Source organism: Silurus meridionalis, chromosome 14, assembly GCF_014805685.1.
Source record: "Silurus meridionalis isolate SWU-2019-XX chromosome 14, ASM1480568v1, whole genome shotgun sequence".
In the NCBI taxonomy this organism is placed as follows: Eukaryota; Metazoa; Chordata; class Actinopteri; order Siluriformes; family Siluridae; genus Silurus; species Silurus meridionalis.
In genome coordinates this window covers 8047588-8073441 of record NC_060897.1, presented here as the reverse complement: position 1 = coordinate 8073441, position 25854 = coordinate 8047588, and the positions used below count along the sequence as shown (strand labels likewise).

Sequence of the window (25854 nt, the reverse complement as noted above, 5' to 3'; positions counted from 1 at the left end):
GACCTATTCAGACATTACAAATACAGATTTCAAAAAATGTGGGTTATTAAGGGGCAGAGGAAGCAATCAGCAAATTGAAAAAATTGTTTTGGTGCCTGGTTTCATCTCAGGTTGGGTGAGACGAACACATGCTTGGTGTCACTTAAACAGAGGGAGGTAACAGTAAAGCATTGACCTCATCTTTCTGAGTCAAATTGGCCATGCTCAGTTGGTTGGTGAAATACATACTATTCAGTATAAGGCAATAATTTGTGCTGTCTTCTAACTGTATTTAGCTTGAGTTCCAGTTGTGATAACTTGCTTCATGTCCCTGAAAGTAAGCACATGCTTGCCCTCACTTTCCCAAGCTAGTAGATGCCATTTGATATGAAAAGGTTCACTAGTTAACAAAGTAAGACCAAAAATCTGGGCAAAATCATTTGGATTTTTTTTCATCAATAAAGGGTAGTATGTTTAAAGAGATAACAAATTGAAGGTGAATGGGTTTATGATTTCTCCTTCCACTTCAGTGAGCTACTCACAGATATCTGAGACACTTCCATTCACTGCAGAGATACAATGAATATCCAACCCAGCTGAATTGAACAAGCTGAATTAAATAACCTAATTATAGTCTTATGAAACATGAAGCCATTGTACTCTGTGAACATTACCACTATTGTTAACCTAAAAGTACTTTTAAAGATTCGTGAAAAAAGTATTATCTCCTCTCAGAATTTTCCACCTAAATTATATGCTACTGTTCCAGGATAGGTTAGCAGGATTTCAGCAAGCTTTAGCATTAATCTGTCCTTGAGACCCACTCAGAACAGATGCCAAACCTCAAAGCCAATCTAGAACTTTCCACACTGCACAACATTACTGCCCATAATTGCTTTCTGACCTTTACCTATGGGGCTCCACACTGACCTGTCCTTTCCTGGTTGGGGGCTTAGTGGTCGTCCTTGGGTTGAGGAAAATCAGGGGTGAAGTAGGACAAAATTAGAGCCCCTGTAATCGTGGCAGGATTAATGTGTCTGCTTGAAATGGCAGCTTGGTTGTTGTGTGGCTGTGGTCTGTGAAGTGTGTAGATGTGAGCATACAAGAGGGCATTTCACTGGAGGCCTGGTGCTGGCCAGAAAGTGTTGAAGAAATTACATACATCTGCATGGGGTCTGTCTGTCCTCCTGGTTTACAGCCATTCAAATGGAAGCATATGCACACAGATGCAGACTAAACACACCCACACATACAGACTGTAAATCGGAGCTGGACAGAAAGCCGAGGTTCCCATGAGGGTCATGACACTGCAGAGTGGACAGGAAGCTAAGGATGGATGATTTTTTCATTGGAGCATAACTAATCTCTCTCTCTCTCTCTCTCTCTCTCTCTCTCTCTTCTGTATACCCCCTACCTTCTCTTTTACTCATTCACTCTCTCTATCTCGCTCCACCTGAAAAAATAACAGTGAAAGAAATGTGATCCAGAAAGAGGGTGAAAGGGGGGGTCGGGTGGGTAGAGTTGTCTGAGCTGCTATACGCTATTACACTAATGGAGATGGATGTGGGTAGGAATCATTTTGCCCACCAGAGAGAGAGAGAGAGAGAGAATAAGAGAGGGAGCGATATCTTTTTTTTAACGCTTCCTGCCAAGCTGCAGACTTATTCTAATGAGCAAGGCGGACCAAAGTATAAGGAGCATTGAGACAGCATGGTGCAAGATGGAGTATGATTACTCTGACAAATAAGTAAGGGGGAGGGAAGGATGATGCTCGAGCCAAGAGGGGGTTACCACAGATAGCAGCAATGGCCGACATTCACAAAGAGACATTGTTCTCCAGGGATGTATATGTAATCATGGTATGAAAACAGCACCAGCACATACTGTATATTTATCTGACGTCCTTGAGTGCACACTAATTTGTGACTTGCACAGTGGTGCAGTATTGTTATTTGAACCCACGAACATCCATAGATGTAACTGAATCAATCAGAAATGCAAAAATTCCCTCTTCCTTTTATAAACGCATTAAACAAATATCCACATGCTTTGTATTTTAATTAGTGTAACAGGAAAAAAAAGAAAACAGACAAGGTTGTTTTTTTTGTTGTTTTTTTTAACCTGTGGAAACACAAAGTGGTGGTCTAATCAAGTCAAAGATCCGACTCTGTGCAGTGTGATGACTTCCCAAAAGAAGTTAGGGTTTAAGTGTATATAAACCAGTCAGCAGCTAATGGAGTTGCAGAGATGGAGTGCTTATAGTTTCTAGTGTTCCATTAGGACGTTAGAACTTTTGTCCTAGTGACAGCATAAAGTGAAAAACATAAACTTTGCTGTCTCTGCACTGCAGGGCTTTCAGCTTTGAAGATGCTGGATGTATGATTTGGTGATTTTAGGATTTGGGATTTTTTTTTTTTTACCCCCTGCTGGAAAAAAATGTTCTCCAGACAGAGGAAAATGGTTGAGATGTGCCTTTCTCCAACACACAGATTTATGGAGAGTGTCAGGTTTATAGACATACAAGCATATTTTATTCCAAAGCACATACTCCATACTAAAGCTGAGTTTATGCTTATCAGAGCTGCTTCCCGTTTGCAAGGGGTTTCAGAAAGTATTCTTTCACAAATGTCAGAGAATCTTACAAAGGAGGTAGGAAGCAAACAGATGAGATGAGATGAGATGAGATGAGATGAGATGAGATGAGATGAGATGAGATGAGATAAGATGAGATGAGATGAGATGAGATGAGATGAGAAAGTTAACATATTATTCAAATTGCTGTGGGTTTAAACATAATCACAAAACACAAAAAGGTTTTTGTTTGTGTGAAGTTTTACATTTTCTTCCCATGTCAAGTCAAGTTTATTTCTATAGCACATTTTACCATGGACATTGTCTCAAAGCAGCTTTACAGAATTTAAGAATTAAAGTGAATGATGTGTATTTATCCCTGATGAGCAGCCTGGGCGACTGTGGCAAGGAAAAACTCCCTTAGATGTTATGAGAAAGAAACCTTGAGAGGAACCAGACTCAAAAGGGGAACCCATCCTCATTTGGGTGATATTAAGAGTGTGATTATAAATCATTAAACCAATACTAAACACCAAAACTAACATGAGCACTGGAATGTAAGATTGTGAGTAATGTCGTTTCTACAGTCTTATACAGTCAGGTGACTTTACGGAACCAGGAGCTACCAAGCAACAAATAGCACAATATGTCTTTGTGGGTTTCCTCCATGTTCTCTGGTTTCTTTCTACAACCCAAATCCATGCCAGTGGTTGATTTGTCTACTCCAACATACCCCTAGGTGTGAACAAGTGTTATGGACAGTGTAAGGTTTCACTTCCTGGATGCACTTGTGCCTCACACCCATTGTTCCTAGAATAGTGAACTTTTCTCAAAAGATCCATAATGAACATACATTAACATACTTATTAATTTATATTACTTATTAACTTTTTTATAAGGTTAGAGCAGTTCACCATTTTGTTTTGCCTGTTTAGCAACATGTTTCAATTTTCTTTGGATTTTTTCCTGGCACTCTGCTTCAAACGTTTAACTTCACATCTGTATCACATCTGCTTAGAGCTCAGTAATAAGCTGTCAATGCAGCAATGAGTAAGAACCCATTATCATGTCATATGTCAAGAATTCTGTGTCACTGTCATCTGTGTTTCTCTATTTAGCACACCTGGCCCCTAAATCAAAAACAATATAGGTTTGGGTCAATCAATAGGCACCGGCCAGAAAACAGGAATCCAAGATTACACTCCATAACACTCACTATGGAGCTAATCGAACTCCAAACAACTAAAGTCCATAAAATTAGCCTCGTCTCTAATCCTAATGTGTCTAAGACAACACCAAACAGACCTTTACCTGTTTGAAGGTGACTCAAATCTACATTTGTATAATTTTAAGAAAGAGTCACAAACTGTGCATTTCAGGCCTCAAGCATATATTTCATATAAAAAATTTGAATAAGTTTGAACTTGACCTCATACTAGAAGAAAAACCCGCATAGAACATACATTTTTTCTATGATGTTACATTAATATACACATATTCACAATTATAATTTTGTACATTTGTCATTTATATCTTGTGTCTTCATCTGTTTCCCTTATGTGCATAATGTGTTATAGACTGCTAAGAAAATTCACATGTTTAAACATCAAATACATATATTCCCCCTGTGCTATTTCCAGCACTAGAGTTTATGTGAGCTAAACAGATAAACGAATAAAAGGCATGTTGTTACATGGCAGGGTGGTGTATAGCAGTCAGATTGAATTGCTGTCAATAACCAAAGAACCCATTATGTCTTACAAGTTCCTGTTTTGTTCCTTGTTCAGATTTATTTATTATTATTTTTGCCAAAGTTGCATAATGGCATTTCCTTAACCCTCTACTGCACAGCGTTGCCCTCAGGCAAGATCAAGGTGCTTGTATATTATAACGTAATATGTTTTGGGAAAAGGGTTTGGGTGTATGATGTGTTTTGAGAGATGTGTTTACATATGTATTTCATTTGGCAAAAATTCGTCAGGAGCTGGAAGTGGTCTGAGCGATCTATAATTTAAATGAGGTCTTAAACACATTTTGGGTGAATTTACACTGTTATATCGACATAGTACAATACTAAAAATGTCTTAGATCCTTTAACTTGAACAAATACTACAAATCTCATATAAGATTTAAAGGAAATAAGATATGTACCTTTTTGCCAATTAAACGATTATACAAAAAAGTCAAAGTGCACCTGTTATAGATTACAAGGCTGTTGAGTTAATACTATCGGTCGGTTAATATTAAATTTAGTTCGTCTCCATGGCAGAGTAATATATAACATCCTCAATATTAATCATTTCCATAACAGATCAAAGAGTTAGTGATCAAAAAAAAAATTCAACTACAAGTCAGGACATTATTATCTTAATGCAGGGGAAAAGCTATGCTTAAACTTGAAAGTACGCTTGAAGGTATGACAATCCCAAAAAGCTAAGTGAATTCATGCCTGGCTAAACTGTGCCCTTCACTTATGGTCCACTTACCGCGTGGTCAATATGCTGTTAATATAAAAAACCACATTAAACTCTATCCTGGAGGTTCAGTTTAGGCTATATAAGAAGGCGCCACCCCATGTTCAGGCTTTTTTAGAAAATGTGATCTTGGGTTACTTTAAGATTAAAGCTAGACCTTAATCAGTTAATTCCCACAGTCTTCATTTATTCTGCAGACCAAAAACTGCTCAGCTTTGCAGTAAATGGTTTTCATTAGACCAGCATTCCAGGGCTGGAGCAGATCATTAGGTCAGATACCAAGTACATGTGTAATGAAGGTTTCATTTCTGTGTGCTAAAGTAAACAATGACCTAGTTAATAGGAAGCGATGTAATATTATTTAGTCTCTAAAGTCATGAGAACCTTTGAGGACATATTACAGTGCTCAGTGCAATGAAGAGCCAGGCTTGTTTGGTAAGATCAAGTAGCTGCATGAGACATTAGCTGTGGGTTGCTGCCACCATGTGGCTCAATATTTCTGTTTAAAAAGGTGTGAGTGCTTTTTTTTTTTTTAATAAAAAAAAATATATATATATATATATATATAATACATAATGATAGTAACCTTATGTAATGAATTACATAAATATTTAGCAGTTTATTGTTGAATAATCAATTCCTGAATGTATATATTATTAATTTATTGCTTAACAAATAATTTAAATTTAAACATAACATAACATAAACATAAATTGCATAATTAATATAATTATATAGCTTATATAAAATATTTAAAATATTTATACTTGCATTATAAAAATATTTTTATACTTTTAATACTTATTACTTAATACTTAATACTTACTACTTAGGATTAACTAAATATTATTCAATTCATCTGGAATTGCTCAGGAGAAGTAAATCTAAATGTATTATTTATTTAAAAAAATGTTTTAAAAAGTCAAATAAAATAGATCACATTGTTTATTATTACATTTATAATAAATGTTTATCTTATATTACAAGATTTGTATTCATTAATACTACTACTGACAATAATAATAATAATAATAATAATAATAATAATAATAATAATAATAATAATAAGTGGTCATCTCGTGGCTCTAGGGTCTCTGGTTCAGTCCTAAGCTTGTGTTACTGTCTGTGTGAAGTTTTACATGTTCTCCCCAAGACTGATCTTTCCTGCCTTAAGTGTTCTTATGATCGACTCCAAATCTTGCATACAGTTTTTATTACGTGTTGTGGTCAAATTAGACCAAAACTAATGGTTCTGCACACCATTTCAGCATGTTTGCTGAGTGTACCAAGATTCAGGGACTCCTGATGGGGTGTGACTGATAAAAATATTTCAAGCTGTAAAAAAAAAAAAAAGGGGGTCAACAGGCTAGAGCTATTAACAAAGCTATGAATCCAAAGAGAGCCAAACACATGAATACAAAAATTAAGTCACTGGAACAACAAAGCAGTAAAAGAAAAAAGAAAGAGAAAAACAAGAAGAGAATCATCCTTTATTTTCTGTATAAATTAGAAGACTGCTGATCATTTTGTAGGGGAGTAAAATGCATTATTTTAAACAAGTTTCTGTTGAAAGAAAGAAAGAAAGAAAGAAAGAAAGAAAGAAAGAAAGAAAGAAAGAAAGAAAGAAAGAAAGAAAGAAAGAAAGAAATTGTGGAGGGAAAAAGAAATAAAATTGTGGAGGAAATAAAATGTTTAAAAATGAAAAAAAGAAAGTAAGAAACAAAAAAAATATATGAGATAAAATGTTCAAAATAAAAAAAAAAAGAAATAAAGAAAGTAAGGAACAGAAAATAACTATGCAAGCATGCAAAATGTTCTAGAACGAGTTGGACACTGTAAACATTTCTCCAAATCCATAGGGGGCGCTAGATGTTCTCTTTTGTGTGCTTGCGTCTCAAATCGCTCGCCATTATCCACATAAGTTCACTACTTAGGGTATAAAAAATAATTGCCTGTGCACCTTCAGTAGTGCACTATTATAAAAAAAATACGAGTCATTTGACATACCGCCTCTAATAAAATTCAAAAGCGCTTCATGCTAAAACAAGAAGTGAACCTTACATCTATTTTCGAAGTGCGGTGATGGGGGTAGAGATCCGAGTAGAATTTTGGTAAGATTTGCAAATGTTTATTATTATAGAAAATACTATTTTCCCTATAAATAAAAGAAATGTTGTAGAGGAATGTTAATCAGGCCTGCTAGTCCGCTAACCACAGTCCCATTGTGTAGCAGTATGTAGTATAGCAGATTAGCAGTATAGCAGTTGCTACATAGGCTAAGCACACCAGTATATTGTTCTATTTTAATTATATATATATATATATATATATATATATATATATATATATATATATATATATAAAATCTAGCGGATATTCTGGTGCTTTTATTTGTTGTGATGACTCAGTAAATTCAGATGATGTCTCGTTACTAGCTCATTTTAGCTGCTCCAGTTTGTTTATATTGCATTGGTTTAATTACAAGTCCAACTGGGAAAGATTTAGTGATAAAACCATCAGTATAACCGAGTACTAAAGATTGTGTTTACATGTTAACTGATACGGTTTCATTGAATGCGGTTTGCTCGTGAGTGTGAATGTGAATCATTGTCTGATTCCTGGTTTGACACTGACAGGAAAATGCCATGGTATGTGTTCCTTCTGCACCTGATTTACATGACATTATTTTTTGACTTGGGCAGGTGGATTAGATTATTTTTTTAGAACTATGTGGAAGTTGGATTTGGTCTGTAATTATTCTAAACAATCTGCTACACTGTCTTACAATGACTTCTGTGTGTATGAAGTCCATCTCAACAATAGTAAAACATGATATAATGAATGGACATTAGACAGTAGTGGACATTTGGTGTCACCCAGATGTGGACGGATTTTCTTTAGAGTCTGCTACTTCTCAAGGTTTTTTTCTTCAGATCATCTCAGGGAGCTTTTCCTTGCCAGTGGTTCGCTCATTAGGGATACACTTATAGGCAGTAATAAAAATCAATATTTTATAACCTATTTATAGCTTTAAAACTGCTTTGGGATAGTGTGCTTTGCTCAAAGCTCTATACAAGTAAAACTATTTATATATTTTTAATTTTTAATTTATTTATTTTTACGTGGGCTAGTAGCTGATTTATTGTATCTATATATACCTTACATACTGTACATCCTGACTAATATTTCACATATACGTGTACATATATTTAGTGTACGTGATTATTCAGCTGTTTGGACCTTCACAACAGCGTCTGCACATCTTTCACTGCCATAATGTCAATTTGCACAATTGCTACTATTTACACTTCTCGTAGATGCTAAAACTGCAGTTCGTTGCTGTACTGTGCAATTAAAATAAAGTTGTATCTATTATTAGAACTATGAAGATGGATTTTGACTGTAATTAATATTAACAGTAATTAATGGCTTAGAAATGCAGTTTGCATGGCTGGTTCTTTGTTTAAGCATCAATCACTGAACACCTCAAAAATGATAAAACTATAATGAATGAACATTCTGGCACCCAGATAAGGATGGTTTTCCTTTAGAGTCTGGTTCCTCTCAAGGTTTTTTCCTGTTTCCATCTCGGGGAGTTTTTCCTTGCACAGTCACCACAGGGATAAACTTATAAGCACTAGCAAATAACTTTGTTTTTTCATAACGTGTTTATCTCTGTAAAGATGCTTTGGGACAGTGTCCATTATTGAAAGCTGTATACAAATAGAACCGAATCGAATTGTGTTTTTTTTTTTTTTTTTTGTTTTGTTTTTTTTACACCTCGGCATGTAAATGAGATTTCTTGCCTAGGCAGAAAGATGAGAGAATACATTTTTGACCTGGGTAGGTAGAGGAGATTCTTTCTAACCTGATCAGGTGTAATAATTATTGGAAAACATCTGGGATTTCAATCCTGACCAAGTCTGTTTCCATGTCTTGAACGTTAACCCTGTATTCCTTATTCTGTTAAAGTATCTATAGTAATAGCCCCAGGTATTATACTGTATATCCTATCTTTATATTTCATCATTTCCTGAACAAAGATCATGTAGCACAACAGAGAAAGCATTTGGCCTATGCATCCAGAGAGCATGAGTTCGAACCCAGAGGAACCCACACATGTATAATGAAATATCAAACTATATCATTACACTGTATTGTTGTTTGGGTGGCTGGGGGACGATATGATAAGTCACATTCGAACCCTTTTTAGCCACAACTCACATCAGTTTACACTCTCGAGATCTGTGCAAAGACAAACATTGATCCAAAAAAGTACTACACCAGTATAAAGAGGGTTTATAATCTAACCCTGGGGGGAAAACAAATGAAAATGTTTGTGGAAATGAAAGAAAAAAAAAAGACTTGTGCATATAGTTTTTTAAATGGTTGGAAATTAAGAAGAAAGTATAAAATCAACACATAAACATGCATCCAAAGAGATTATATGGCGGTTTGACCAAATTATTGTTATGGGGAGGAGTTGCACTAGTATATCATTAATATGGCCCAGTCTCTCATGGGTATCGTACATGTTGAAGGAAGAGAGTGGATAGTGTTGTTTATCAGGGTATCCATGTTACGATGGAGCAGCAGCAGTAAAAATGATTCTGTGGAAGCACGTAATAACTATCACTCTCCTGGGTTTGTATCGGTCATACACGGCGTTTAAATCGATTGACAGCAAGTCTATTTTTGGAGAGAACATCAGCGTGAAAGTGTAAAAAGAAACTACAGGGTTATAAAATACAGTGTTTAAAGGGATGGTTATAGAAGCGATCTCTTTATAGTTTTCACATGAGCCCCTAGCATCAGTAGTGTTTACATGAGACGCTCTTGTGTCGTCTTGACAATCAAGCACAACCAGCTTGGCTACATAGATGACAACAAGCAGCATTACAATGAAGATCAAGCGATTTTCAGTGTGAGAGGCATGCAGCCATTGTGCAGGCACTCCCAACTCAGCATCACGGCTAATAAACATCATGTTCCCCGATGACTCGGCAAATTTTTTTGTCAACCGTGCTAGCACAAACAAAAACAATACCCGGTAGAGAAGAAGGTATTTAAAGGGATGAATACACAAAGTGTCTTAATAATAGACAGTTTTAGGCTGATTTATGCAGGGGTTTTGTTAGTTTGAACAGGCATAACATTAAATGAACACAAAATATATTGGATTATGGAGGGTGTAGTGTGGTGATTTGATGATGAAAAAAATTTGATGTAGGTTTTATAAGGAAAAGGGTTCCCAAGGAAAGACATGCTCTGAGTTTTTTATATTTACATTTGCGGGATTTCGCAGACGCCCTTGTCCAGAGTGACGTACAAAAGTACTTAATATAAATCAGACTACAACTCTTGATTTTTATAAAGCAAACTTGGTAAGTGCTAAATTAAGTGCTTTATGTAACACTCACACTTGTCAAGCAATTGACAATGAAAACCTAGAAATATGAAGTATAGCTGGATGCAACTTGTTTCCAGTTCTCTTTGCACTGATAATTATATGCAGTGTTGAGTATTAAGATATGAGCAATGTGCAGTGAAATTATGAATTAAACTCACTTTATTATGACAGACTAATGATATCTATGATTTTTTTTTTAAATATAGTATTTTCTTGTAGATGTGATCGATTCTGTGGTTGCTCTCAAGATTGTCTGATTTTCCTTCTCCTTTCTCTTCCTCCAGTGGCGGATGAGGCTACGAGCCCCGCTATCAGGAGCTCAAGCGAGTCGTCATTGCTGAGTTTCCTGATGCGGAGGTGTCCGGCTTCGTCGGCAGACAAGGTACGTTACTGCAGAATGACACCGAACGTCTCTGTTAAAAAGACGAACGTTTCAAGTCCTTTTGGCTGAATCAACTTTTTCACCTTTTCAGGGAGCTTCGAGATTGAAATCAACGGACAGCTGATTTTCTCAAAGCTAGAAACCAGTGGTTTTCCTTATGAAGACGATGTGAGTATATAGTGACATTTGTTGAGCTGCGTTGTGTATAAGCACAACTCAAACAATCATTTAATTCAATTTGATTATTGTTGATTTATTAATCATGTAAAATACAATACACTGCTGGGAGCAATATGTGTGTAAACAACAGGCCGACTAATTAAATGACTGTTTGCTTAAGACTATTATATATCGTGTATCCCCCCTCCCCCCCAAAACAAACCCATGTATGTGGGGGAAAAAACATGGGTTGTGCAATTATACAAACATCATCATAGACTGGTTGCTTGGATGTGGCACAACATGAAGTTCTTCTTCTTAAACCACAATGGTTTTATTCCTTTTAAAACTCATCATACATTTGTCCATTTATAGTTTTACAGCTTCATGACACTATATATATATATATATATATATATATATATATATATATATATATATATATATATATATATATATACATACACACACACACACACACACACACACACACACACAAAAGGAACAATTGCTAGTCCCTGTGAATTGTTACTATTGAAGAAATAATACAGTATAATTGAGTTAATATAAATCTTTGTTATATAAAAAATAATCCTTTTTTTGTCTAATTTTATATATATATAATATAGGTCATGGAGACCATCCAGAAAGCCTACGATGGCAAACCAGTGGAGAAGATCACCAAGAGCCGCCCACCTTGTGTCATTCTCTAACTCCTACTACGCTTTTCATTACCTCAGAAACAAAGCAATGAGTTAAATCATGTGACGATGTATAATGGATCCTTATATGTCTCTTTTTGTCTCTGCTTCTAGCGAGGTGTTTTTGGACATAAATGATTAGTGTAGTTAAAAACTAAAGGCTACATTATGATGCTCTTAGTCCAGTCACTGTCAAAAATGGAGCAGAGATCAACTAGAGACATCCAAGCATGCAAGCAGGAATTAAAGATCAGATATCTGTATGTCAAAAAAAAAAAAAAAAAAAAACTTTCTAACTATTTATAACAGAATCTAGCACTTAGCAGGGGGTTTTCTTTTGTGTTTTTCTTTTTGTTTTGTTTTTTAAATAACTGTTGTATGTCTCAGTTAAAGGAGACTGGAAATACACTTCAACATGTCACATTACTGTACTAAAATCAGACTTTAATATTGTAATTTATTTTTTATTTAAATTTATTTCTTAATTTAAATACTACTATTTAGATGATAATATAAAAAAAGTGCACATTAATGCCACTGCTAAAGTAATAATTACATTTGAGATCAGAAATAAAAGTATGCATATAGGACTTTGTTAATGGTTAACAAATCACACACTGTTGTTTTGTAAAGAATAAAATCCATTTCCTGTGCAGAAACTGGCTACCGATGTTGAAATGTCTTTTTCGTAATGTTTCTAGGCAAGTTCCTGGTCAAACAAAACCACTTTGCTGCTTATGTGGACTTTATTTCTGGTAATGCTTAATATTACAATGAAAAAGTTAGGACTTTCTTAGCAGGGACAGAGTTTGCATGCGAACGTAGTTCTTGTTAGACCTGTTTCATCACCATACCAGCTGTCAAACAGAACCATACGTGGTAATGTCATTGCGTTCGAGATCTGCTGTTGCGTTTGACGTTGCATTGGTCATTATTGTTGTCTCTGATTGCACTGCAACATCCAAGAGCAACTAATGTTAATGTCTAACTTTGAAGCAGATTAAGCACAGGTTGTCTTTATTTTTACCACCTCATTCTCTAGCCCAGATGATCCTTTCTAGCCAGTCATTTTGCCTCAGAAATGTCTGTTTCTCCCCACCATGATTCTCAATTCATTTTGTTTCTTTAAAAGTTTCAACTGTCATAACCTGCTACATTCTTGAATAAAAAAAAAATGAAAGTTGTGAAAGCATTTTGTCTTTTTTTTTCCAGCTTCTATTTGACACAGCTATCTAGTGATAGTGAAGTGGTGGAAAAAGAGGCCCTTTGGGGGAAAAACCATAACCAAAACTGCACTTTCTTCCTAAATTACTCTTATTAACTTCCATAACTCTTTATGCCTGAGGAATCGAGAAGGAGTGTGCTGGTAACGATCTTTAAGAACAAGGGAGATGTGCAGACCTGCAGTAACTACAGGGGAATTAAGTTTACCAGTCACACCATGAAGTTATTGAAAAGAGTAGTGGAAGCCAGGCTGAGAGAAGAGGTGACCATCTGTGAACAACAGTATGGTTTTATGCCGGGAAAGAGCACCACAGATGCATTATTTGCTTTGAGAATGTTGATGGAGAAGTATAGAGAAGGTCAGAAGAAGCTGCATTGTGTGTTTGTGGATTTAGAGAAAGCGTAAGACGGGGGGCCGAGAGAGGAGTTGTGGTATTGTATGAGGAAGTCAGGTGTGTCAGAAGTTTATGAGGATAGTGCAGGACATGTGTGCAGGACATGTATGAGGACAGTGTGACAGCAGTGATGTGTGCAGTAGGAATGACAGACTGGTTCAAGGTGGAGGTTGGACTGCATCAAGGATCGGCTCTGAGCCCTTTCCTGTTTGCAGTGGTGATGGACAGGTTGTCTGATGAGGTCAGACAGGAGACTCCATGGACTATGATGTTTGTAGTAGTTGTCCGATCTCCAGCCCAAGTACTCCAGGCTTAATTCTTACAGTCTATAATAGAAAAAAGTATAGAAATAAAAAGGTTATGTTAGTGAAACTTCAATAAGTATCAGATACTAACAAACTAATGGGATTTAACCCGCTGATTAGACTATTTAAATAAACCCCTATCACCAATTTCAATCTTGTCTGATATTAGAAGCTAAGTGGGGACAGGCTTGGATACTACATGGATGCCTGGAAATACCAGGTGCTGCAATCATTTGTGAGTGTGACCTTTTAATCTTTTAGTGATATATGTAATTTTAGGAGCAAAAAAATGGCTTCAATTTTGAAACAGACTAAATGAAATCAGATTACAGTACTTCATTGTTCGCTCCTTTAGTCCTTAACTAAATATATGTATATAGATAAAATTTGGGGAAAATTGTTCTACATATTGACTGAATGCTTCCATTTTCTAATTGCAAATCCCTGTGTAAATTGTTACCATAGAATAAAATAATACAGTATAAGTGCATTAATATAAAACTTTGCGAAGTTATATCAAATGTATCTTGTTCTTTTCAATTAGAGTTTTTTTGTTAAATTTTTTTTTTTTTGGTTGTTGTTTTTTTTCCTCTAGGTCATGGAGGCCATACAGAAAGCCCATGATTGCAAACCAGTGGAGAAGATCACCAAAAGCTGCCCACCTTGTGTCATACTCCTACACCGAGTTAAATCGTGTGACAATGTATAATGTCTCTTTTCGACTCTGCTTCTAAAAATTGTGATATATATTGACCACATGCTTAAATTTTCATTTGAATTTCCTGGGGGCTTTTTGTTTTTTGTTATTTTATTACACACAATCTTGTTATGGACTATTGCAGCAAAGTATTTTTTTCTCAACTTGCTGTCTGTGAGGTAAACTGCAATTGCTATGAATAACATGTCACAATCATCCTCGTCCCCAAATTGAAGATCCCTGAGATGTAGAAACAGAGTTTTGTCAGAACAAATGTAACAGAAGAGCATTTACATTTCTCTATGCAGGGATATACTTCTGTTGGCATAAATGTGTGTGTATATAGAAGCATTTAGAAACAACCAACATATCACAATTTCTTCAAATGCTCTGACTCCATTTTTGCATAAATGAGGCATAATAAAAAAAAAAAAAAAAAAACCCTAAGAAGGTAATGTGTGGCTTGATTTTTTTGTTTCTTTTTTTTTGTCTTAACTTTATCAGTAAATGATGTTGTGGTATAAGAGGAATAAGACAATAAGGATGTTCTGTTAGACAATAATTAGCTTTTGGGTATGGTCCAGTAAAACAACCCCCCAATTATTTTTTCCTTAAAGTATTTTATGTCATTTATACCTTACAAACTTCACATAAGATACACACTTATTCAACTTCACATTTAATATATAACTAGCCTAATGGTTGGATAAACCAGTGAGTGGTAAAGTTTAGTAAGTATTGAAGTGTTAGTAATGTCAGTAAACCAAGTAAGACGCACTGTATGCTAATATATATACGTGTGTGTGTGTGTGTGTGTGTGCTTCCTGGGTGTGTACATGCTTCAGTTCACCTGAGTGACGCAGGATACTTGAGCAGGAACAAAAGCGTGTGGAGAGCAGCAGCTCAGTCATTAGAGATCAGGAAGCAGCTGAGAGTTCAATCTGAGAGAGAAGAGCAGAAAGACTGAAAAGGAACACAATGGTGGTGACTGTAAAAGTAGAATACTGGTAAAGTTCATCCAATTTATCCTTTATTTCTTATTCATATTCATTTTGTACATATAAACTCGATACAGCGTTTAAACTCGCAGTAGGGCGCAGATGTGATTATAGGGACCAGATTTACTGGAGTAAAATAAAACTGTGCGGTACGAAGGAAAGATTTTTTTATTATCTGACAGATTTAGTTATAATTGTTCTGATTTATGGTATGTGTGTGTGTGTGCGTGTGTGTGTGTGCGTGTGTGTCCTGCAGCGGTAGCTGAGGCTACGACCGGCGCTTCGACAGCCTGAAGCGCACTATCCTATCCAAGGTTCCGGACGCAGTAGTGACCGGGACTGTAGGGAGGAGATGTAAGTCACTCTTTACTAACAATTAAAAATCTCATTATAATGTATTATTAACAATAATGATGATGATGATGATGATGATAGTAGTAGTAATAACAATAATAATAGTAATGACATTATATTATACTATAATATTAAAATGTTATATATATATATATATATATATATATATATATATATATATATATATATATATATATATTGTACATTATTGTACAGTATAATGTAATAAATCTCATTATTTTGAACAGCAAAGCAGTGGCACCTATAGACTAAATCCACTCGATATGGGCTTTTTAACCATCCTACGCCACATGTATTGCCTTTGCTCTTATAATAACTTTTATGATAACTTTCCAATACATTTTGAAGCATGGCTGTCATTATAGTGCATTATAAGGATTATAGTGCATTACTCAGATCAGAAATTCCCCAAAAATATTGTTGAGTGAAGTTAAGTTCAGGTCTGTGTATGAACCTTGAGCACTTTTACGCCATCCTCAGGTAACCAGATGACATTGTGCAAGATTGTGTGCTTCTAACTTTGTGCCAACAATCTGAGATAAGAAGATGAATGAATGTGATAGTCTTGTGTGCACATCATTTTGACCATATAGTGTCGCTCTGTAATAAATAACATATTTAAAACAAAACAATATAACGTATGTCTAATACATATGGGAAAATATGCTTATGGAAATCAGTGACAAACAGTTTCATATGTATCAGATTTAGTATTGTTTATAAATCACATATGACATGATACATGATATTCATTACATTCAACCTATAATTCTACTGTAGTGCATGAAAAACATTGATCTGACGTTGAAAATAGAATTGTTTTGTGCTGACAGAAAGATCATTAATGGTTCAGTAGAATCACTGCTGATAAATTTTAATATTGAATGGATCTGAGTCGAAGCATAACTTTGTTTCTGTCTGTCCAGCATGCTTCGAGGTTGAAATCAACGGCCATCTTGTGTTCTCCAAGTTAGAGACGGGAGGATTTCCTTTTGATGAGGATGTAAGTGTGACTGAAAGGCAGAATATATTGCAGTGTCTCTTCTTTGTCTCAATGCTTTACAGACTTTAAAGATATTTAAAGCCATTTGCCATTGAATTTTAACAAGTTTGTTCAGTTTATATATTTATTTTGTCCAGTAAGATTTGTTAATGATTAATGGCAATTTGTTATTATTTGTAGAAGTCTTTTCCCAATTGATAGAATAAAACTAGGCTTACATTTATTCATTCATTGTTTTAATTATATATATATATTTTTTGTTTTGTTTTGTTTTGTTTTGTTTTGTGTGTAGTTGATTGATTTTCATAACTTTTCCTCTCTGCAACACTCCAGGTGGTGGCTGCTGTTATCCAGGCTCAGAGTGGCAAGCCCGAGAAACTCACCAGAAAGTCTAAAGAATGTGTCATCTCCTAAACTGCTGAATTTTAACAACCCTGCCCACTGCTACTGTAACGCCATCACTATGTTACATAAGATTTATGTCGTTGCAGCTGTTTAGATTTTCAGTTCCCTTTGTGTCTTTTTTTCTCTGCTCGTGCTCAGGGCTTTTTTGGACTTACATGATTACTGTAGCTGAAATTTTACAAGGTTGTGGTATGAAGCCTACATTCCAAATTGCTTTACTGTAGGAGCAACGAGAAGAAGAGACACAATGAGGGACAGGGCGATGGGATCAGCAGGATTTAATTTCTTTATTTAACCCTACATTAAATTTGCTTCCTCTCGAAAAGTTATTATCAACATGTAAGTAATAATAAAGCAATAATAAAACCCTGAGTTGTTAATAGAATGAATGTGTCTATGAATGTAATTTTGAACAAGGTAGGGGTGTGTGTGTCTCTCTGTGTGTGTGTGTGTGTGTGTGTGTGTGTGTGTGTGTGTGTGTGTGTGTGTGTGTGTGTGTGTGTTCTAGAACAATCTCCAGTTCTGTTTGTGCACAAGGCAACATGATCACACGATCAGGGCATCATTTTCACTTCAAAACCACACACACAAATTTTATTCTAATTTGAATTTATTACTGTTTTTCACTTACACCTTGTGCCTAGGCAAATTAAAATATTATTCGTAATAAATTAATTTGATTCTAACAAATGGGGGAAACTGACTGAAAAGGAACGTTGAAAAACGAATCTCACTGGACACTGGAAAATATGTACACTGCACAATGACTCAGCATGTCTCTAACATCATAACATCTAGCATCATCTAATCATCTAGCTGTTTAAATTAAATTAAAAAAGTATAAACTTTTACTTATAAACATGAGTATTATGTTACCTTTGTTTGCACATATGAACTTTTATGTATTATCCATATAGGGCCTGTCAAAAGATTGGAGTCTTTTAGCATTTTTGATAGACACATGCATGTTCCTTTTATGTATATACAACAAACTAGATCATTTAATACTATGATTATTTACTTTGATCAAACAAATATATAAATGCACATATCTTAATCTTTATTTTAATTGAAAAATCTTCCCTTAGCATAAAAAACAGCTTTACACACTCTTGGCATCTGAGCAGTCAACATTATGCTGAAATATTTTGCCATGCTGTTTTGTCCTTGTGTCCTTTGGCAGTTGGGAATTTCTTCCTGACCTTGCGATCTACTTCATACCGGAGAAGTTCAGTGTGATTTAGGTCCAGTGACAGATTGCCATCATTCCATGACAGATTAGATTAGATTAGATTAGATTAGATTCAACTTTATTGTCATTACAAAGAGCAGTGTGCAAATGAGCAAAAAGTAAGGAAGTGAGACAGATAAGTGAGACAGATAACACTCTAGCAGACTGTTTGGTCTTCAAATGATGCATACAGAGCTTGGACATATGCTTCAGGTCATTGTCTTGTATGGTGGAGTTGGTATGGTGGAGTTGGTTCCAATATTCTAAGCTAAGAAATATGTTGTCTATATCCGATGCAGAGAAGCTCGTCCATGCGTTTATGACCTCCAGAATAGACTACTGTAACGCGTTACTAGGTGGATGTCCTGCTTCATTAATAAACAAGCTTCAGTTAGTCCAGAATGCAGCAGCCAGAGTTCTTACAAGGTCAAAAAAATATGATCACATAACCCCGATCTTATCGTCCCTACATTGGCTTCCTGTTAAGTTTCGAATAGACTACAAACTATTACTTCTCACTTATAAAGCACTAAATGGTTTGGCTCCCGTGTATCTATCCAGTCTTTTAACACGCTACAATCCGCCACGCCCCTGAGATCTCAAAACTCTGGGCTTCTAGTAGTTCCTAGAATAGCAAAGTCCACTAAAGGTGGTAGAGCATTTTCACATTTAGCTCCTAAACTCTGGAATAGTCTTCCTGACGGTGTTCGGGGCTCAGACACACTCACCCAATTTAAGTGTAGATTAAAACGTATCTTTTAGCAAAGCCTACACATAACACACATCACATCATAACCTTGTGCTCCAGAACATCTGATCACATGCACATTATCAACTTGTGCTGTTAATATCATGAACAGCAGCTACGCTAATTCCTCTCCACTGCTTCTCTTTCTCTCCCCATCCCGAGGCATCCTGAGGTTGCTCCAGCTCCAGTCACCTCCCACCTCGTGATGATTACGGACCTTTAAAGAAGTAGATGCCGAACTCACAAACATCCTGAACCATCTAGAGACGTACCAGTGCCATTTGGATCCCGCTACATGTGTGGAGTTTTGACATTGGACCTCCTGGAGTGTTTAAAGGCTCTGGCATGGAGAAGCTGATGCTGGATCTGTGGTGATCACAAATGCTGAGCTTATAAAACTCGGAGCTACTAACCATATAGACTGTTTAAGACTGCAGAAAGAACATTACTTATAATCTTATACTCCAGTAATCATGTTAGTTCTCACTCTCCAGTGTTCTGTATTGTTGAAAGATTTATGATCAAACTCTTGATGTCACCCAGATGAGGATGGGTTCCCCTTTTGAGTCTGGTTCCTCTCAAGGTTTCTTCCTCATAACATCTAAGGGAGTTTTTCCTTGCCACAGTCGCCACGGCTTGCTCATCAGGGACAAATGCACACCATTCACCATCACTGTTGATTTGTGTAAAGCTGCTTTGAGACAATGTCTGTTGTGAAAAGCGCTATACAAATAAACTTGACTTGACTTGACTTGACCTGCAGCCCAGACAGAATTGGATGGTGTTGAAGCATGGAATGGTGGCCACGTTGGTTCAAATTCTTTTCACCCTGAATAAGACTTTAATCTTCCATGCTTCTAAACATCCCTAAACCATGAATCTTCCACCTCCTTGTTTGACTGTGGGTGTGATGCCGTCTGTTAACATCTTCTCTCCTGTTCTCCATCTTACATAAGTTCTTCTGTTAGTAAAGATTGTGCTCATCAGTCCAAAGAACTTTATTCCAGTTATTTAGTGTCCAATTCTTGTTTGTTTTTGGCTACTTTTGACAGGCTGTCTGTATAACTTCAAGATTCAAGATATTTATTTATCACACATACAGTGAGGAAAATAAGTATTTGAACACCCTGCTATTTTGCAAGTTCTCCCACTTATAAATCTTAGAGGGGTCTGAAATTGTCATCGTAGGTGCATGTCCACTGTGAGACATAATCTAAAATCCAGAAATCACAATATATGATTTTTTTTTACTATTTATTTGTATGATACAGCTGCAAATAAGTATTTGAACACCTGAGAAATTCAATGTTAATATTTGGTACAGTAGTCTTTACTACTGTACCAAATTAACTACTGTACATTAACATTGAATTTCTCAGGTGTTCAAATACTTATTTGCAGCTGTATCATACAAATAAATAGTAAAAAAATCATATATTATGATTTCTGGATTTTTTTTTTTAGATTATGTCTTTCACAGTGGACATGCACCTACGATGACAATTTCAGACCCCTCTAAGATTTATAAGTGGGAGAACTTGCAAAATAGCAGGGTGTTCAAATACTTATTTTCCTCACTGTAAATATATGCAGAATACAACTTGTAGTGAATGGATGATCCGCTGTGGCGACCCCTAATGGGAGAAGCCAAAAGAAGAAGAAGAAGAAGAAGAAGAAGAAGAAGAAGAAGAAAACCTTGTAGTGAAATGAAAAACTTATGTTTGTCTGTATGTGTGGTCTGACTAAAAACACAATATCTTATTCACATTCCATTGAAATCATTTGCTCAGCACTACAAACGGACTGAATCTTATTGGATAAATGGGTAAATTTTAAAGTGTACTTGACCAATTAATCCAATATGTGTTTAACAAGATCTTCCACTCCATATCTCATAGAGCTGACTTTTTATACAGGAGAATTGTCATGCTGGAACAGTTTCGGGTCTCCAAATTCAAATATAGCGAAAATCCTATACGATTGTGTGCCTTTAACACTGTAAGAGTGGAGAAGGAGAACCCAATACTTTTCTCTCTCTCTCTCTCTCTCTCTCTCTCTCTCTCTCTCTCTCTCTCTATATATATATATATATATATATATATATATATATATATATATATATATACACACACACACTCACCGGTCACTTTAATAGGTACACCTGTCCAACTGCTCGTTAACGCAAATTTCTAATCAGCCAATCACATGGCAGCAACTCAATGCATTTAGGCATGTGGACATGGTCAAGACTATCTGCTGCAATTCAAACCGAGTGTCAGAATGGGAAAGAAAGGTGATTTAAGTGACTTTGAACGTGGCATGGTTGTTGGTGCCAGGCGGGCTGGTCTTAGTATTTCAGAAACTGCTGATCTACTGAGATTTTCACACACACAACCATCTCTAGGGTTTACAGAGAATGGTCAGAAAAAGAGAAAATATCCAGTGAGCGGCGGTTCGATTTCTGCTGCAACATTCAGATGGTAGGGTCAGAATTTGGTGTCAATAACATGAAAGCATGGATCCATCCTGCCTTGTATCAACGGTTCAGGCTGGTGGTGGTGGTGTAATGGTGTGGGGGATATTTTCTTGGCACACTTTGGGCCCATTAGAACCAATTGAGCATCGTATCAACGCCACGTTTGCCATGTGTGGCAAACTTCAGACAGGCCTGGAGATGTGCTGGCTTAAGCAGGGGGACCTTGCGTGCACTGAATGACAGTAACGGTGAAATGTGTTACTAATTGTAACCGTTGAGACTGTGGTCCCAGTTCTCTTCAGGTCATTGACGAGGTCCCTCAGTGTAGTTTTAAGCTGATCCCTCACATTCCTCAGGATAATTGATACTCCACAAGGCAAGATCATGCATGGCGCCCCAGTCCAAGGGAGATTGTCAGTCATCAGTCATAATTTATTCCATTTTCTAATAATTGCAATATTTTGCAATTTGTTGCCTTCTCACCAAGCTGTTTACTTATTGTCCTGTAGCCCATCCCAGCCTTGTGCAGGTCTACAATTTTGTCCCTAGTGTCCTTAGACAGCACTTTGGTTTTGCCCATAATGGAGAGGTTAGAATTGAATTGATTGAGTGTGTGGACAGGTGTATTTTATACAGGTAACAATTTCAAACTGGTGCAATTAATACAGGAAATGAGTGAAGGATATCAAATACTTATTTGCCTCACTGTACAAACATACGTATATACATACATACATACATACAGATTCTGTTGATGCTGATGTACTGTAACTTGAGCAGCAGTTAGAAAGTTTGAGGTGTTGTCCTCTCAGAGGAATTTTGTGCTAGCATTCATCTAACATGCTCAGGGGAAACTGGTCAACAAATCAGCCCAGTTCAGATCACCAACACACAGCTAGCTGAGCTAAAGTAACAGTGAGCAACAGCACCTGGAGACTCTTTCACAACAAGCACAACTATTCCAGATCACCACTTAGTGCTCATGCATTATTTGTACTATTAATTATTTATTTAAGCTAAGACTATTGCCTTTCATATGTTTTCTTTCCAGTTGTAAATTTTACTGATTTATTGTCCATGATAGTTTGTGTAAATTTTGTGGTCTAAGAGAAATTAAAAACGAGATAAAACTTGGTCTTCAACACCCATCAGCCACTGCACCCTCACATGGCTTGGCCACATGTATGTGATCATTTGTTACAGGGTTGTTGTTTTTTATGATTTTTGGGGGTTTTGCTTCTCATGTCCATGTTTTTTGTGAAAAAGTGTTTTACAATTTAAATCAAAAGAACATCTACATTTTCATCCACTCCCCACTCCCCACATAAGGTTAATTATTTTACTTTTAACAGCACACTTTGTTTAACGACCTACAAGAATTTTGCTTTAATATACTAAAAAAGGCAAAACTAATCCTGACACTGAGTTTCATAAATTGGTTTGATTATGCTAATTTTATGCTGAAATAATCCCAAAAAGAATGGGTTTACAAGATAAACATGGAAACATTTCACTGTTCAGGAATAACATTTAAGTTTCTTTTGCTACAACATAGGTCACCAAAACATCCATGGCTTTACTTAAACTCTTTTCTATTCCATACTGAATCAGATAAACAGTTCACCCCTGTCTGATACAGGTGTGATGCAAGCAGGAATAAGCTCTCATATCAGCTCATATGGACAAACAAAAGAATGTGGATTGTCCACCCTGGGCACCTCGCTGGCAATCAGATGCAAATTAGTTTGTGGTTTCTGCAGTGAAACCATATGCACATGTGAGGGCGGTTTGAATCTCTAGCAATATTTTCATGAATTGTCACAGAAGACATCGATCATATTATCACTGCCTTGTATCACTATAAATTTAAATAGCAAAAACCACACAGTAAAGTAATGGCCCAGTTTCAATCAGCAATGTAAATGATTTCCAGTATGAACACCAACAAGATCCGGATATGTGGATCAGAGTGTTGTTGTGTATTATAAACTCCACCACCCAATTTGGCACGTAGGTACGCGTTATGCATGTACTCTGGCAGCTGATAATAACTCCTCACAGTGTGCTTGCGTTTGTGTAGATAGAGCCTATCACTGCCTACTCTGTGGGTGTGTTCACACACAGGCAACGTTTCAATACTTCAACGAACGAGACAAACTTCAAGTTCAAATAATGCGTCAAAATTTAACCGATGCATCCATATGAACCTCTGGTTTTGTAATAGCAAAAGATATACTGCTGGTACCAGTCATCTTACTCATAGCATCTGTAATTTATTGTAGGCTTGAGATCAAAAATTCAAAATGTGATTTTCATCTAACAGTGTTAAGTTATACTATATTTGTTCTCTCCCACTTGAGTGTTGCTTCTCTGTTCTTACGTATTTAAAGTTCTTGTACTTGCTAATAAAAAAAGAAAGAAAAACTTTTTATTTACTTGTGCAATGCAGTCACAATTATTTGCATGTTTTATGAGAATGTAAAAAAACGTTTTTATGTAATAAACATTATGTCTATTAGTGGTGTAACAGTACACGTTTTCGTACTGAAATTTTTCGGTGTACATATGTACCGAATGCATCCTTTTCAAAACATAGTTGATATCTTCATTCCTTACTGAGTTTCCTCAGTAACGTATTAAGTAGCAGACCACAGGTTTGTTTAGTCTCCGCCTCGCACTTTGCTAAAATAAGTAGAACAGTTAAGTAGATCATATCCTTTAGAAATGTATCTTTTAAATGTGAAAGACACACACTTATATACACATCTGTATTACCCCAATTGAGGACTAACAAATGTAAACTTATTACATTTTCTCCATTTATTTAATTTTATCTAATCAATTTAATTTGTGCCAACTTCATTGATTACTCAATTTAATCAATAAAGTAATGTGTATTGCATTCATTTGATTTATTCTATTTTTATACATAGAATACTATACTATACTATACTATACTATATTTAATTTAACCAAGCAGGTATTTTTATTTAAAATGGTTTAAAAAATGTAAACTGTTAACATGTTGATGACAAATAATAATAATAATAATAATAATAATAATAATAATAATAATAATAATAATAATACAAACCCGATTCCAAATAAGTTGGGACACTGTACAAATTGTAAATAAAAAAGGAATGCAATAATTTACAATCTCATAAACGTATATTTTATTCACAATAGAATATAGATAACATATCAAATGTTGAAAGTGAGACATTTTGAAATGTCATGCCAAATATTGGCTAATTTTGGATTTCATAAGAGCTACACATTCCAAAAAGTTGGGACAGGTAGCAATAAGAGGCCGGAAAAGTTAAATGTACATTTAAGGAACAGCTTTAGGACCAATTTGCAACTTATTAGGTCAATTGGCAACATGATTGGGTATAAAAAGAGCCTCTCAGTGTCAAGATGGACAGAGGATCACTAATTCCCCCAATGCTGCAGGGAAAAATAGTGGAGCAATATCAGAAAGGAGTTTCTCAGAGAAATTGCAAAGAGCTTGAAGTTATCATCATCTACAGTGCATAATATCATCCAAAGATTCAAAGAATCTGTAACAATCTCTGTGCATAAGGGTCAAGGTCGGAAAACCATACTGGATGCCTGTGATCTTCGGGCCCTTAGACGACACTGCATCACATACAGGAATGTTACTGTAATGGAAATCACAACACGGGCTCAGAAATACTTCCAGAAAACATTGTCGGTGAACACAATCCACCGTGCCATTCGCCGTTGCTGTCTAAAACTCTATAGGTCAAAAAAGAAGCCATATCTAAACATGATCCAGAAGCGCAGGCATTACTCTTGGCCAAGGCTCATTTAAAATGGACGGTGGCAAAGTGGAAAACTGTTCTGTGGTCAGACGTTTCAAAATTTGAAGTTTTTTTTGGAAAACTGGGATGCCATGTCATCCGGACTAAAGAGGATAAGAACAACCCAAGTTGTTATCAGCGCTCAGTTCAGAAGCCTGCATCTCTGATGGTATGGGGTTGCATGAGTGCGTGTGGCATGGGCAGCTAACACATCTGGAAAGGCACCATCAATTCTCAAAGGTATATCCAAGTTCTAGAACAACATATGCTCCCATCCAGACGTAATTTCTTTTAGGGAAGACCTTGCATTTTCCAATACGACAATGCCAGACCACATACTGCATCAATTACAACATCATGGCTGTGTAGAAAAAGGATCCAGGTACTGAAATGGCCAGCCTGCAGTGCAGATCTTTCACTCATAGAAAACATTTGGCACACCATAAAGAGGAAGATGCGACAAAGAAGACCTAAGACAGTTGAGCAACTAGAAG

At 36.0% G+C, this 25854-nt stretch overlaps 1 protein-coding gene across 3 annotated transcripts; it reads left to right on the top strand.

The window, feature by feature from the left end:
* The first annotated feature begins 6981 nt into the window (after nucleotides 1-6981).
* Nucleotides 6982-17461, top strand: selenow2a (selenoprotein W, 2a). Of its 3 annotated transcripts, none has more exons than XM_046866696.1 (4): nucleotides 6982-7135; nucleotides 10719-10816; nucleotides 16597-16673; nucleotides 17007-17461. In XM_046866696.1, exons 1-4 carry the CDS (start codon nucleotides 7107-7109, stop codon nucleotides 17085-17087), a joined length of 285 nt encoding a protein of 94 aa, XP_046722652.1. In that variant the 5' UTR covers nucleotides 6982-7106; the 3' UTR covers nucleotides 17088-17461. The 3 variants fall into 3 exon arrangements, 2 of the variants coding, with proteins under 2 accessions (XP_046722652.1, XP_046722651.1); XM_046866695.1 differs by lacking the exons at nucleotides 16597-16673; nucleotides 17007-17461 and adding exons at nucleotides 10908-10984; nucleotides 11605-12860; XR_006927895.1 differs by lacking the exons at nucleotides 6982-7135; nucleotides 10719-10816 and adding exons at nucleotides 15146-15304; nucleotides 15552-15649.
* Nucleotides 17462-25854: the final 8393 nt, after the last annotated feature.